General features: G+C 43.0%; 1 protein-coding gene across 3 annotated transcripts; it reads left to right on the forward strand.

Annotated features, from left to right (window-relative positions):
- Positions 1–3,496: 3,496 nt before the first annotated feature.
- On the forward strand, positions 3,497–15,113 carry vegfaa (vascular endothelial growth factor Aa). Of its 3 annotated transcripts, XM_041853390.2 has the most exons (7): positions 3,497–4,197; positions 5,161–5,203; positions 7,280–7,476; positions 8,225–8,301; positions 8,732–8,764; positions 13,579–13,710; positions 14,989–15,113. In XM_041853390.2, exons 1-7 carry the CDS (start codon positions 4,129–4,131, stop codon positions 15,008–15,010), a joined length of 573 nt encoding a protein of 190 aa, XP_041709324.1. In that variant the 5' UTR covers positions 3,497–4,128; the 3' UTR covers positions 15,011–15,113. The 3 variants fall into 3 exon arrangements, with proteins under 3 accessions (XP_041709324.1, XP_041709323.1, XP_041709325.1); XM_041853389.2 differs by having other exon boundaries at positions 13,579–15,113; XM_041853391.2 differs by lacking the exon at positions 13,579–13,710.
- Positions 15,114–15,877: the final 764 nt, after the last annotated feature.

Below are 15,877 nucleotides of genomic sequence, written 5' to 3' on the forward strand. Positions count from 1 at the left end.
TGGAATGGGATACAAGACCATCGCCAAGCAGCTTGGTGAGAAGGTGACAACAGTTGGTGCGATTATTCGCAAATGGAAGAAACACAAAAGAACTGTCAATCTCCCTCGGCCTGGGGCTCCATGCAAGATCTCACTTCGTGGAGTTGCAATGATCATGAGAACGGTGAGGAATTAGCCCAGAACTACACGGGAGGATCTTGTCAATTATATCAAGGCAGATGGGACCATAGTCACGAAGAAAACAATTGGTAACACACTACGCCGTGAAGGACTGAAATCCTGCAGCGCCCGCAAGGTCCCCCTGCTCAAGAAAGCACATATACAGGCCCATCTGAAGTTTGCCAATGAACATCTAAATGATTCAGAGGAGAACTGGGTGAAAGTGTTGTGGTCAGATGAGACCAAAATCGAGCTCTTTGGCATCAACTCAATTCGCCATGTTTGGAGGACGAGGAATGCTGCCTATGTCCCCAAGAACACCATCCCCACCGTCAAACATGGAGGTGGAAACATTATGCTTTGGGGGTGTTTTTCTGCTAAGGGGACAGGACAACTTCACCGCATCAAAGGGATGATGGACGGGGCCATGTACCGTCAAATCTTGGGTGAGAACATCCTTCCCTCAGCCAGGGCATTGAAAATTGGTCGTGGATGTGTATTCCAGCATGACAATGTCCCAAAACACACGGCAAAGGCAACAAAGGAGTGGCTCAAGAAGAAGCACATTAAGGTCCTGGAGTGGCCTAGCCAGTCTCCAGACCTTAATCCCATAGAAAATCGGTGGAGGGAGCTGAAGGTTCGAGTTGCCAAACGTCAGCCTCGAAACCTTAATGACTTGGAGAAGATCTGCAAAGAGGAGTGGAACAAAATCCCTCCTGAGATGTGTGCAAACCTGGTGGCCAACTACAAGAAACGTCTGACCTCTGTGATTGCCAACTAGGGTTTTGCCACCAAGTACTAAGTCATGTTTTGCAGAGGGGTCAAATACTTATTTCCCTCATTAAAATGCAAATCAATTCATAACATTTTTGACATGCGTTTTTCTTTTTTTTCTTTTTTGTTATTCTGTCTCTCACTGTTCAAATAAATCTACCATTAAAATGATAGACTGATCCTTTCTTTGTCAGTGGGCAAACGTACAAAATCAGCAGGGGAACAAATACTTTTTTCCCTCACTGTATATCTAGACCCATGCTTCATGGGTAAATCTGTGTGTGAGTGTTTGTAAATGGTATGCATGTGGAGTATTTCCATTCGCCTCACCCATTGCTCATTAAACATTGGTCACAAAACCTTTCTATACTCTACAATAGTCATTTGAATGCGAGTCATACTTTGAATAACTGTACTTTTCCATAGTTGGAAATAAACTATTAAGTCTATTTGTTCTGTCTCCACGAATCTAAATATTTCTTTTTTATTTACAAATTCAAATCTGTGTTTGATTATTATCTAAAAGGTTACTTTTAAAACACTACAAACTTTTCCATGTAGGGGAAATAAACCATGTTTATAAAAAAAAATAATCAACACCTTGCATTGTGTATGGGTATGTGAATCGTAGATGGGGAGTGCTAGGCTGGACAGAGTTGCTATACTCTCATTAAATCGATATTGAAACTCCTTTAGAAGCCTCAGGAAGCTAATCAACACAACAAGGTCCTCAGCCCTGGGGCTGTCCTCGCTATGGATCCCGTCTCATGTGAGAAAGAAAGGAGAAAATACAACAACAAAAGAGGTGAGGGAAGTTGGAGAGGCCAGAAACCATGGAAACTATGTGGAGGGCCTCCACTAAAGCAGTGTTTGAGAGAGAGAGAAAGAGCAGTGACCCATTGTTTTTATGGCGGAATACTGGGACAATGTTATAGTGAATGGGGAACATGCATGCTTCTACTGGGGCACCAAGGGATGGAGTTGGTGCAGGGGAGATGGGATTTAGAGTATATGGATATTCTGTCTCTGTGCGTATTTTGAGATTGAGTGTGTCTTAGTGAGAGTATGTTTTGAGGGGCAGTATTGGTGAGATGAGGGACTGTGGGTGTGAGAACTGAAGCGAGAGAGGGTGGAGGTTCTATGTATCTCGCTCTCTCTCTCCGTGTGTGTGTGTGTGTGTGTGTGTGTGTGTGTGTGAGTGAGTGAGTGAGTGAGATATCACATCCGTACAGACTCATGCAGTCCCCCTATTAAATTAAATTCCTTGTGTAACAAATATGCAGCAGGCATTGATCTGCCCTACACATAAAGATCTGAAAGCAATTATTGGATATGTATGACTTGTTCTCTTTTTACATGACAGTTGAAAGAGGACGAATACCAAAAACAATTGTGCTTTTGGAATGCTTAAATGCTTAAAAAAACTATAATATCAAACAACATGTCCATGCAAGTCATGTATCTGACATGTTTCAGTTGATTGTGTTGGCTCAGTCATGCCTAGCTAAGAGCTTCCTAAAGCTCACCTGATCACAAGTGCCATTCTCACTTGGGAACATATAATGACATTTTCTAAAGTTTGACTTACTTTCTAATAAGGACATTTTCTTGCAACTTTCAGTACCTAGAAAGTGCTATGATAATGAGGCTATGGAATGAGCCTTTTATGATTCCTGAACTCGGCATCATCTGTGTTGTACAACAAAAGCAAAACATTATGCAGGCCAGGCCATTGCAAGTCCCTCCACTCTTTCATACCTGAACATTCTCACCTACTGTACTCTGTATCCTTTTAGAGATCCAGGAGGCTCTAATGTCCAATATAGGCTACAATCTCTGTTTAACTGATCAACTAAAAACATGTATGCACCACCACCTCCAAGCACTTGAAGTTAACTTTAGGTGCAAAAGCGATTCCTGCACTAGTCTAGTCTAATTGGGTATTTTCGCATTGTTTATGGGAACTGTCTCACTTGCCGAAACTTATAACATACAAATTTGGTTGCAAAATAAGAAGTATGTCAATTCTAATATTCCACAAAATGGTATAGGCTATCACGAAGCTATTATTTGCAGCTTTTGAATGATTCATTGTAGCCAGAAAGGCAACAAGAATTAATACATTAGTCATTTAGCAGAGCTTATCCAGACATAAGAGTGGGATATTGTATTTTTCATACTCCCCCGTGGGAATCAAACAAACTAAACGCCATGCTTACCAACTGAGCTACATGCCGGCCATTCCTCCTCCGGTGTGAAAAGCCGATGAACCAGGATCTCTAGTGGCACAGCCATGAAAGGCAACAACAACACAACTAACTATTTTACATTTAATACTTCCCATTTCAAAAGTGTCATTTGCATCAAAGTTGTGATTTAAGCACTCACCAAATCGCACGATGTGAACGTCACTGTTAAATATTTTATGGCACAGCGCCCACCACCCCTCGCCAGCCAACCAGTACCGCCCACATTGGTGATCTAGCCAATGAGCGCAAGCGTCATCCTACTGTAGACCCGTCCTATTGCTAAACTCAATAGCTCATGATCATAGAACAGTAAACGCGCTACACGAGCGAGCAACGGAGGTGTATGACAAGATCTCTCTATTCTGCGCCTGGACTTCCAAACTTTGAAGCGAAACAAAGTCATAGTAAAATCAATTAAAAAATCAAGACAAGGAAAGGGAGACCGGTTCAGTGCGTTTCAAGGAGGATTGCTAACGGATCACTTTGCACCGGCAAACGATCACTCACTACTGTGATCAATGTTGTTATAACTCATGCGCCGCTTTCACACGGCGAAGGCAATGCGTAAAGTTGCATTCAGAAGGAATTGAAAGTTTTCATCCTGGTGAGCAGATAATAGAACAGAGATGTTCAGTCCATTATGGGGTTTCTAATGTGGATGTAGAATAGAAATCTTGGAAGAGTCTCCGGATGACCGACACATTTTGGATGTTACCTTTCTTTGGGGCTATTCTCTGAGATTCCTTAGAGGCGGTTGCAATAATAATAATAAAAGGATTCCTCTCAGGTGGCACATCTGCCATGTTTGGATGGATTTGATTTTACTATAACCAAGATTATCAAGAAATTGTTGTATTTTTTGTGGTTTTTTTCTATTATTGTGTCTGATCCAAACGACAGCTGAAATTTTAGTACAACCGTACTACTCACCTCCGGAATTACAATCATGAACATTGGCAGTTTTGTACAATTATTATTTGCAGCGCTGCTTCAGCTTCATTTGTATGCAGTAAAGGTGAGCATTCCATTTAAATCGGAGGGGGATCAGATGCGTTCGATGAATTAGGAATAGAGTGCTGTTGCATGTTTCATTAATGAGGTGATCGCCCTTGTCGCTCAACCTCGTCACTTGCTGCTAGGTGGGTAGGCCACTTATAATGTATTCACTTTCTGTAAATGATAGGCCTAATGAAAGATTTTATGTCACTGTTGAATTGTTAATCCTGACGTTTGACATTCATTTTGGTCCTTTTGGAAAAAGTGTCATAAGCCTATCCAATTAACCCTGTATGTTATATTATTATTAGGCTTTATTATTATTATTATTATTATTATTATTATTATTATTATTATTATAACTTTTGCAAATGCACAATGCACCCAGCATTAATGTCAACACAATAGTAGGCTAGGCTAAATCTGAATTTTGAGTGACCTAAAAGTGAAATGAGTTGCGTCATTTCACTAGCCTAATCCAAAAAATGTCATAAATATATTCTCTCAAATGTTTATGATAATCTGTACAACGTGTAAAGGCTAACAATGGGCAACCCACCTCACTGTCTTTCATCTATAAGATTAAATCGGCTTCTTTCTCACGCAATATTGAAGAGCTATTGCAACAGTCAACGTCCGGTGATAACGTGACTGAAGGCTGCTGTAATGCCATTTTCCCTCTGCACTTGCCCAAAGGCGGGAAAATATTCAATGAAGTAGGCTAGCTGTCATAATAAAGAGGGAATGTATTGCAGTCTTGCTGTATAATAAGCTAATGCCATACATTGAAGCATGGCTTAATTACATATCAAAAATGATTGTGCATGCAATTACATTATGGAAATTATATTTACATAATTCAGGGAGGCAAAACTGCATTGCCTTTATAAAACGTGATGCAGAGCCTACCATAGAACAAATTAGCATGACATAGGCTAAGACATCAAGCTTGCTCTAACAACATGTTGTTGTTTTTTTACAGACAGCCCACATACCCAAGGAAGGGGAGAAGAGTAAAAATGATGGTAAGTGCTGAATGTACAAATGTATTACAAGTGCAGTATTGTAGAAGTTTCTTCTCAGTGTTTCCCTTTATTTGGTATTTGGTGGGTGCATAGCCACCTAGTGGAAATATTCTGAATCTGAATTTTCCCAGAACAGACTTTTTCAAGTTTAGGCCTTCAATGAACATGAGTTTTTGACACATTGGCTATTGCACATGGCTATTGCACGTGGCTTTTGTCATAACACAATCTTTACATTGTAGCAATGCTACCTCTCTATCGAGTGAGAGAAGATGGGTATCATATAGGACCCCATGGTGCTCTATTGAAGTCTTAGTGGTGAGTCCCTGGGTGAAAGGCTTTACTTGGGACTTTGGAATTACCATGAAAGCGTGTCTGATCCAAATAGTCTGGTATATGTTAACAGACAAGGTTACTGCATGAATTCAAGGCCACTGCTAAATTCATGTGGCAAACACATGGTCAGATTGTATCATTTATATTGGACAAAGCATGTCAGCCTCGGTCCAAGGCTGTGTGCATGGTTATGTTTGTTTATTGACAGTGACAGAGTATGTTTCACTTGTTAGCTGTGTTCAAGGTTAGCCATGTTAGTCAATAGTGGACACAGGCAGGTTACTCACTGTGATGCATTAGGGACTGGTCCTCAGCAGAGAAAACACAGGAATTGAATTGTGGTTGTTTGTTATTGTCAGCACAAGGGCAGCGACTCCCTTCCTCTTCTTTGACACCTGTGGGTGGCTTCTGGCCTTCATTTCTCTCTCTACACACACACACACACACACACACACACACACACACACACACACACACACACACACACACACACACACACACACATTAAAACAAATGTTGTTTGAGTACTAGAACTCTGCTAGACAGAGTGTGAAGCAGCAGCTGTGCAGAGAGAGACTGTAGGGCTCCGCTGAGCCAGAACAGCACAGGGAGACGTGCTGGGCTGGTGACCTTGGGCTGTAGACGGAGACACTCCTGTCCCTGGCAGCGAGACAGACAGCCTTTCAACCCCCCACAGGCCTGCAGGCTGGCCTGGCCGTCTCCTCTGAGAGCAGGTGCTGGGAGGTAGAAAGGGAGGTAGTGGACACTGCATCTGCTGGCCAGGCAGGTCATCCAGGGGCTAGCAGCAGCAGTGCATGGTTTGAGAAGGAGTAACAGAGCCAGCTACGGCAGGCAGGCAGTGGTGTGTCAGGATGTTGTTGTAGCATTAGGCCGGAACTGACCAGGCCGACTGGTTAAGGGGAGGGCTTCCGGGGGTCACATGTCAGAGGTGAACCCTGGCACAGCACAGCCTGAGGTCATGGGCTGCTCGGACGACCTGGGGATCAGGAGGGGGACGGGGTCGCTGGGAAGCCAGTCTATAGGATGGAGGGTGGGGGATTATTCTGGGATGGAGATGGGTAGGGTTAGTCAGCATCTGATGAATTGTGGGTTGTATGTATATGGCATGTAGCTTAAACGTGTGGATGTGATGTAATTGTCCCTGTGTGTGGGTTTGAATGTGTGTGGTGGGCTTTAGACAGCTGTGAGCACGAGCAGGTTTGACATAATTTTGTTTTGTTTTGCTGGAGGGACATTAAGATCCTTGTCAGCACAATAGTCTGCGTTGTTGCATCTGAAGCCATATATATGTGGCTTTGTTTATCTGCTAAGCTGGCTTTAGTAATGGGCACCACTCAGGAAACGAATGCCTGTACCTTTTGACGACCACAAAGGCACACAAGTACTCTCTTCCACTGCCGAGCGGAACCAGAGCAGATGGGTGGATGACAGGGGGTTTCTAGGAAGTAGAGGAGGCATGGAGAGTTAGGATAAAGGAGAAAAAAGGGGCACAACTGGGGAATGAGGGAGGAAAGGAGGATGAAAGCGAGAATGCATTGGAGAGCAAGTGGAGAGGATGGATGTGCTGTACTCTACAGTATAGCAGTTTTGTGGTAGGGTTGCAACTGATGTTACTGTCTTCTCCTCAAGGAATCTTACTGTTACTGACAGTTATCTATGTCAGAGTGAGGATGAGAAGGAAGCAGTACTGACGTTCTCCCTCTGCTCTTCCTCCTGCAGTGGTCCCGTTCATGGACGTGTATAACAAGAGCATGTGTCGGACACGGGAGATGCTGGTGGACATCTTCCAGGAATATCCAGATGAGATCGAGCACGCCTACATCCCCTCGTGTGTGGTGCTCATGCGCTGTGCCGGATGCTGCAACGACGAGGCGCTGGAGTGTGTCCCCACGGAAACAAAAAACGTTACCATGGAGGTAAGCTCCAACTCCAACTCTCGCCGGGACCGGCGAACAGGGGATTTGTTCAACTCTCGCTCTCCCCTCTCACTCTCATTCCATCTCTCTCATATCACTTACAACACCCCTCTTTCTTCCATATCTCCCGGTGTCCTTTCTTTCTTCCATTCCTCTTCTCACTGGTTTTCTGTGTCTCTGTCTCTGTCTCTCTCTGTCTCTCTCTGTCTCTCTCTCTCTCTCTCTCTCTCTCTCTCTCTCTCTCTCTCTCTCTCTCTCTCTCTCTCTCTCTCTCTCTCTCTCTCTCTCTCTCTCTCTCTCTCTCTCTCTCTCTCTGCTCTTGCTTTGCTTTCTCTCTCTGTCCCATGGAAAAAGTGAAGCAGCAGGGGCCTGGCATGTCAGCTATTTTGTTTCACACCCTGTTTACGCCCCTGTTTATGTGGTTGACGTCTCTTTTGGCCACGGTCAGGAGTAGGACTTACTGTTGGTATGGGCCTAGGGTGGAAAGGAATAAGCTAAAGTAATGTGATACAGCGCATGCCTGGCTATGGTGTCGGTCGGTCTTCACCGACCGGTTAGCTAGTGGTCACAGTGGTCAGACTGTGACCACTTTGTCAATGGTCAGAGCAATCACTCACTAAGAATCTCTGAGGTAGTAATGTTGCGGCAGAGGAATTTGGTTTGGGCGGGGGTGAGTGACCCAAGTAAGAGACTACAAACCCCTTTTCAATGTGAATTTTAATGTTTCATATTTTATTTTTCTCTACAGGTAATAAGAGTGAAACAGAGAGTATCGCAACATAATTTTCAGTTAAGTTTCACAGAACATCGAAAGTGTGAATGCAGGTAAGAATCTTTTCTCAGGCCTATAATGATTTCAGGCTTCACAGTGTTTTTGCTTACTGGTTAAAGGTCCAATGCAGCTGTTTTTATCTCAATATCAAATAACAATTAAGTACCTTACTGTGATTGTTTTCAATTTAAATGTTCAAAAAGAAACAAAAATAGCTTCTTATTTTGCTATTACTGTCTCTTTCTTATTGGTCTATTAACTAATTATTTAGGCCAAAACTCCATCCCACCCAAACAGGCTGACATTTCAGGCGGTCTTTTCAAACAGCTCTTACACTAAAAGGACATTATTATTATTCCAACCTCATAGTGTGGAAATATATATAAAACATAGGAAAATAATGTTTTTGACTGCACTGGGCCTTTAATAAAAAGCAAAATATAAAGCTAAAGGTTTTGTTCTCTATTTTCCTCCTAATTTCAGACCAAAGCCAGAAGTTAAAGCAAAGAAAGAAAAGTAAGTACACTTTTTGTGTTGTTATTGTTGAGGTATTTGTGGGATGAGGGTAGGGAGATGTCTGAGTTTAGTTTAGCTCCCACTCTGATATTCAAACTGTCAAAACAGCTCTATCTGCCAGCCCCAAAACATCTGAATATTTTGATTGACCAGTTTCCCAACCAATCATCATCCCATTCCCACAGATACCTTTAATTCAACATAGAGGGCTGGGGCCTAATCCTCCCGAACCAATCAGTATTAATGTCTTCAATATTCCTCGTGTTGATTGGCCACTGTACATGCAGATGAGATGCAGCCAGCTGGACACTTTGGTACCAGCGACCATGTGGGGTAGCGCTAAGCTAATGCTAATGCTAATAGTAACGGGGAAGCTGCAGTATCTTTTACCCCTGCCGTACTGAGAAGTCGGCAGCTGCCCTGCTCCTGCTGATAGGATTGAGTCGATCATTTTAAAGGGTGGTGAGAGGAAGTGTTAGGGTGCCTTCTACTAGTGATAGGGATTAGCAGCACCTCATAGGCTCCTACACCGCACCACATAGCCCTGTCTCTCTCTATTTAACATGGCGAGGAAGGGAGGGGAGGTAGAGGCCTAGTTCTCCATGTTCCCTTCACGCCTCATGGCGTTAGAGGACTAGCAGCACACCTTGTGGAAAAAACTGCCTCTCTCCTCTATCTTTACTGGTGCTGATAAGATAATGGATTTTTATTTTTTTTTACTTGGTTTGTCCTCCTGCCAGGATCTGTTGATTTTATGGCGGTTGGTTTAGTGCTTTACTGTGCGGCTGTAACAGTTGAGGTAGTTAGCTAGCGCCAGACCACCTGTGACTGGCCGGGCTGTCCAGCAGCCTTCTTCTAAGCTCCAGTTGCTCAAGCCTGACCCTCGGCCCTCGTGGCTACTTCCACAGTGTAATCATAGCAACAGGTGTCATTCAGTTATTTTATTTTGACCGTTGTAAATAGTGGATGAGACAGAGATGCTGTGGACATGGTTAGTTACAGGCAGTGTGGAGGGAGGGAAACAGACCGACTGTCAGTGTTGATGCAGGGATGTGTGTGTAAGTGTGTGAGACGTGTGTGTGTAAATGTCTTTAGCCACCTCAGCTGCAGCTGGCACGTCAGAGGACGTCCCTTGTTTTAATTAGATAAGAACCATGCAGGGTTAAAGCCCATGGATCAGTGGAGGAGAGATGGGATCATGTTAGCTAGCTGAGAGGGCTAAATCAAATCCGTTTGTCATGGGGCTGAGCTGAGCCTTGTCCCCGTGCTGTGCCACACACACCTCTGCCTGTCACCCAGCACGTAGGCAGACAGCTCACCTCAGCCAGGCCAGGGTGGGGTGCAGGGAAAAAGAATGCCCATTCATTCACTCACATGCATACTGTACATAATACTCTAGACACACACTTGGGGCTCTATTTAACAAACCTAACGCAATGTTAAATCTAAGCGCAGGCGGCAGCGCTATAGGGTCAGTGGTGTGTCATAAATATGTTTGCTGTTTTCACTATTACAATTATCGGCACACTTGCTGGTGTTGGCGCGAAAGGGCTGGGTTTTGATAAATAAACTAGTTGTGGGTGTGTCGAGGCTTGGCCCTTCACTGGCCAATCAGAACATGCTCCATGTGAAATATGTGGTTGCTTCAAGTTGTGTATTTACGGTCTTTTATGTATTGACTTGGAACAACTCCAATTCCAATGTAGTTTGTTAAATGGCTTACAGAAACTAAATAACAAAATGAAGACCTATCTTTGCTAAATACGTTAACTTTAACCCATTTGCAGTCCACATTGTTCTACGTAATTGCATGGCTTCAATAGCATTCACCCTGATATAGGGGCTAGGCCTACTGTAAATTGCATTATGGCTGAGCATGGACATGCCAAACATTGTCAATAAGCAAGATTAAATTCATGATTGATAAGGCCTACAAAGAGAACCAATAGTTCTAATAAAATTCTAAACAAAACGAAAAAACAACAACTTGTTTTAAATAGGCTATGTCACACTTACAGGCACCATAATTTCTCCGCATGGGCATATAATATTAAAACAACGCAGACTATGGAGGGTTTTTACGCACATCAAAACCTTTTCACAGTAGCTGGACAAAGAGAAAGAGAAAGGGATAATCGTTATACTGCTCCAAGTAGGCCTATGTTTTATGAACATAATTGGAACCATCTCACAGATCACATTGCATTCACACTTCTCATGTAGTCCCGTGTAGCTCAGTTGGTAGAGCATGGCGCTTGCAACGCCAGGGTTGTGGGTTCGGGGGGCCAGTATGGGGAAAAAAAAAAAAATGTATGCACTCACTTAACTGTAAGTCGCTCTGGATAAGAGCGTCTGCTAAATGACAAAACATTTGAAAAAACATCTCCAGAAGTTGCATTGCGCCACGAACGTTGTAACCATAAAACCAGGAAGGTGAATCATTCTAATAAGATTGCTTGTTTTTCTTTAATTTTATTATAACCCATCTGTTTTTTTTAAACAACAACAAGAAATAATTGTAAAATGTAATGATATCATAAAATCGGCAGGATAAAAATAAACGCATTGCTGTTGAACCAGCCTTCGTTATAGTAGGCCTAAGGGAGGGCTTGGGTTTTGAACATATGAAACGGAAACACAGGCAATAGTTACAGGTTACAGATAACTTCTAAATATGAGGTTCACTGGTGTTCAACAAGGTTCTCATCTCTCATTTCATGATGGGCATGACAGTACATCATGGAGGGGGTTTTACGCACATCCAAAATGGGACCTGCATGGCTAAAATAATGTGGGCCTACCTACAATGCATAGATAAAAAGGGAATGTCAGCTCACTGTTTTACTCCTCTCAAGCAGTCTCAGGAGCCAAACACTTTATCGACAGTCTTGACTACTTTGTGATTGCACTGGGCAGGACAAAGAAAAGCCTTAATTGAGAGGAGGGGAGGCTATGCTTGGTTTTTAACCAAATAAAACAAAATGGGAATAAACATGAGTTTTTTATGTTTCTATATACGAAATATACAGGCACCAAAAGCACATTAGGCGACTCTTGTTCCATGCGCATATGGGCAGTGTGCGTCACGGCTGGATAGGCTACATTTCCGCTGTCAAAATTCATGCCATAACCAACTGCGTTACCGCTAAAACCAGCTTTTGGTTGGTCTTAAATATCCCTACCAGTGCTGCCTGAAATTAGCACCCCTCCCATCTGAGCGCAAGCGTGCTGATATAAGACAGGTCAATTACCGAACCTGGCGTTAGGGCCAGAAAATGCCAGTGCGCTAGTTTTTACATGACGAAATTGCAAACTAACGAGCATTTGACAGTAGTGCCGCCTTAACGCCAGCCGAAAATCGAGCCCTTGATATGCATAGACTGATTTACACAGGCAACAGTGGATGCATTTACATTTACACATGCATTTGCATTGACACAGACACACACACACATTCAAACAGGGATCGATCCCACTGCTAATGAGGAGACTAGATTAGAAGGGAGATGCCAGACTTGATTGATTGTCTCCTCTTTGGCCTAACCTCTATTGATTGACCTCTGTATGAGTGTCCCTGCCTCCACTTAGGTGTCTTTTCTCTTTTGCCCTGTTCTCTATTTTCCATGGGCAATGACCATAAAGAGAAAGAGAAAGAAAGAGAGAGACACGGGCACGATGAGGGCTGAGGCCTATACCAACGCCTCTTCTGCGGCGTGTGGGCATTGTGTCTCTCTTGATGGTTTGGCTTGATTTTGGAGGAACTTGTTTGTATCTTGTAAAATGCATACCTCTTTTGGTTTGGCATGAGAAGGCTTTATTTTTTTAAAATAAACCTTCTTTTTTTTGGCGTACGCACCACTAAAGTTGACGTGAGTGAGAACTGTCAGGTAATGATGATGTCTGTATGTATGGCTGTCTACCGCCCCCTCACTAATCCATGTTGTTTGCCAGACAGCTCTGAGCATACAGCTGGTTTGCTGGCTGGATTTTTCTCGGTGGGTTGCCTTTCGGTTTTAAGGACGATAGACGGATGGACCAACACTGTTGTCTTAAGTTGCTACCACTATAGTGAAATTAATATGATTAGATGGTCTTTGATCTGTATTTCTATAATCCTTACGTTGTGCCTGAGCCTGCACTTACTCAGCCAAACCATCATCCTAATGTCATCCTAACATCCCATTCATTTGTGGCGCTCATGGGAGCATGTCTGTAGGGTAATTGTAGTGGGAAATAGAGGCAGGTTTTGGGAGGGATGGGTTTTTAAAGATGGCTGCTCCCTTGTGAGCATGTCATTGGATGGATCGGGAAGCAAATGCTATGTGTTCTGTGTTTCTGCTGTGGACTTTACCTAATCAAATGCACCTGTTTTGTGTGTCTGTGTGTGTGGCTGTTAGTGTGGATGTGCGTGTGTATACAGGATCATGTGTGTATAAGTGCAAATGTTCTCATTCAATGTTGATTCTCATAGACCCAATCACACATGTGCTTGTCATGCCATTAGAGAGGATGAATGAAAGAGAGCGTGAAAGAGTGGGTGAAAGAAAGAGTGTGTGAGTGTATGCAAGCATGATCAGGCCCATGTGTGTAGAAAAGTATTTACATGTGCTCTCTTTCTAACCCGATCACAATGCTCCATAACCTCAAACAACCTTCACACCACCTAGCGGCTGAAGAAGTATTGAACTGATGTTGCTCAAATGTTCATCCAATGTTGTGGGTGCATGAGTGGCTGTGTCTGTCTACACCCTTTTTCTGCTGGATACGCTCTATAGCTTAGACCTCTCTCTCTCTCCTTTTTGCTTCCCTTGCAGCCACTGTGAGCCTTGCTCAGAGAGAAGAAAGCGCTTGTTTATGCAGGACCCTCTCACCTGTAAATGTTCCTGCAAATTCACACAATTAGACTGCAAGTCCAGACAACTTGAGTTAAACGAAAGAACTTGCAGGTTTGTTTACGAAATATTGCGATAAACAACGTGACTTGATCTATACTCCGTTCACCCACATCTACATCCATCCACCTTTTTGCACTTCTGTCATTTGTTAGATTTTTTTCTCCTGCTGAGAAATGCATGCTTCTCACTTGCTTATAGAATATGTTTTTGTTTGTTTGTATATGGAATCGTGTGGGACTATGTTTGCTTGTAAGTGTGTTTGTATTGTCTGTTGTCATGCGTAATATTCTGATACTCTTCTTAACATCATTCTTGATGTTAAAACTGTGACTCTGTAAAGGTAGTATATTATATTATAGCTAGCTAGTATAGTGTATTCCCTTTGCATGGTAGACACTTAAACTAGACAATACACACAAAACAGCCCCTTTCTCCCTTTAGATTCCCTTTAAATTAAAGCAGTATCTATATTATATACACTAAATTCTAGCACCAAGCAAGGGAATCTAGGGGGTGGGGTTTTATGTGTGTGAGACAGTCCGCCCCATATTGGGTCAGTCTGTAGTAATGCCCATTTATTCTGACCCACACTTATCATCCAACTTATCATCTCCCAACATAGTCTCCTTATCTCTTTCCCATCGCTACATGGATATATATAACCACCTGCGTAGGAGGGGAATTTTTAGCGTCCATTGTTGTTTTTAACTGCTACCAGTCTTGATCACACAAATAGACAGACATGTTTATAAGTCAGCACAGTACAGGACTCAAGACAGAACTAACTCATGCGCGACACTAACATTCAAAGGGGAAGTGTTTCCCTTGGTTCGTAATTGTGAACGAACAGGCTCTTAATTGAGTGAATGTAGAACTGGTGTCCATGCTACTTGTTTCTAATGATCCTACTCATAACTCCTATGAGGCGTAGCCCTAAACTCAATTACTAATCGGGGATTAAAACTCCATCTCCATTGGTTGCAAATAACGGCTGTATTCAGTCAGTGGCCCAATGGAGAGCTGACTGCTTCTGGTGAAACTCCCACAAGGCCCTGTGTTGGTGACTTCCCTTGACCCTACTATATACATTCCTGACCTTTGAACCTTAGAGGCCCCCCACACGGTGTGCTGGATTTAGAGAGCCACAGATGAGTGGGGTGACCAGCGACATTATTCCAATTGGTCATGGGTCATGGGAGGAAGAGGGAGGGACTGCAGGAGTTTTTCACATTTGGGGTGATGTGATTGGCTCCAGGCTACACCCCTGCTGGGAGAATGATTTGTTGCCCATCTTCTAACCTACTGTCTGTCATGTCTTGTCATCCACAGATGTGACAAACCAAGGAGATGAGACGAGGGAGAGGGGGGACACTGAAATGAAGGAATATTTTCTTGGCACAGCACTTTGAAACCTGAGGACGCATTCCCTGGAAGGACTGAAAATTGCAAAGCAAGAAAAGAACGAGCAAGAGAGAACGCTAGAGAGAGACTGAGATATCATGCTGTTGTATATTTCTAAGATATTAATATATATATATACATACATATTCTAAAAGGACAATGTTTATTGCTGCTATAAAAAAGGAGACATTATAAAGTGAACGAATGCGCCACTGTCTGGTGTGTGAATGGGACAAAAGGTGTTTGGGCCTGCACGTGGATAGGACTGAGAGTTTTTGTCAGAATCCATTTTATTTTATGTAACACATCACTGGATGTTGGTCTGCTGTGGATATGAGTATCTTAAATATACAGTGCCTTCGGAAAGTATTCAGACCCCTTGACTTGTTCCACATTTTGTTACGTTACAGCCTTATTCTAAAATTGATTAAATTCGTTTTTTTCCCTCATCAATCTACACACAATACCCCATAATGACAAAGCAAAAAACAGGTTTGTAGAAATTTGTGCTAAAAAAATGGAAATTAGACATTTACATAAGTATTCAGACCCTTTACTCAGTACTTTGTTGAAGCACCTTTGGCAGCGATTACAGCCTTGAGTCTTCTTGGGTATGACGCTACAAGCTTGACACACCTGTATTTGGGGAGTTTCTCCCGTTCTTCTCTGCAGATCCTCTCAAGCTCTGTCAGGTTGGATGGGGAGCGTTGCTGCACAGCTATTTTCAGGTCTCTCCAGCGATGTTCGATCAGGTTTAAGTCCAGGCTCTGGCTGGGCCACTCAAGGACATTCAGAGACTTGTCCCGAAGTCACTCCT

Source organism: Coregonus clupeaformis, unplaced genomic scaffold (genome assembly GCF_020615455.1).
Source record: "Coregonus clupeaformis isolate EN_2021a unplaced genomic scaffold, ASM2061545v1 scaf1298, whole genome shotgun sequence".
Classification (NCBI taxonomy): Eukaryota; Metazoa; Chordata; class Actinopteri; order Salmoniformes; family Salmonidae; genus Coregonus; species Coregonus clupeaformis.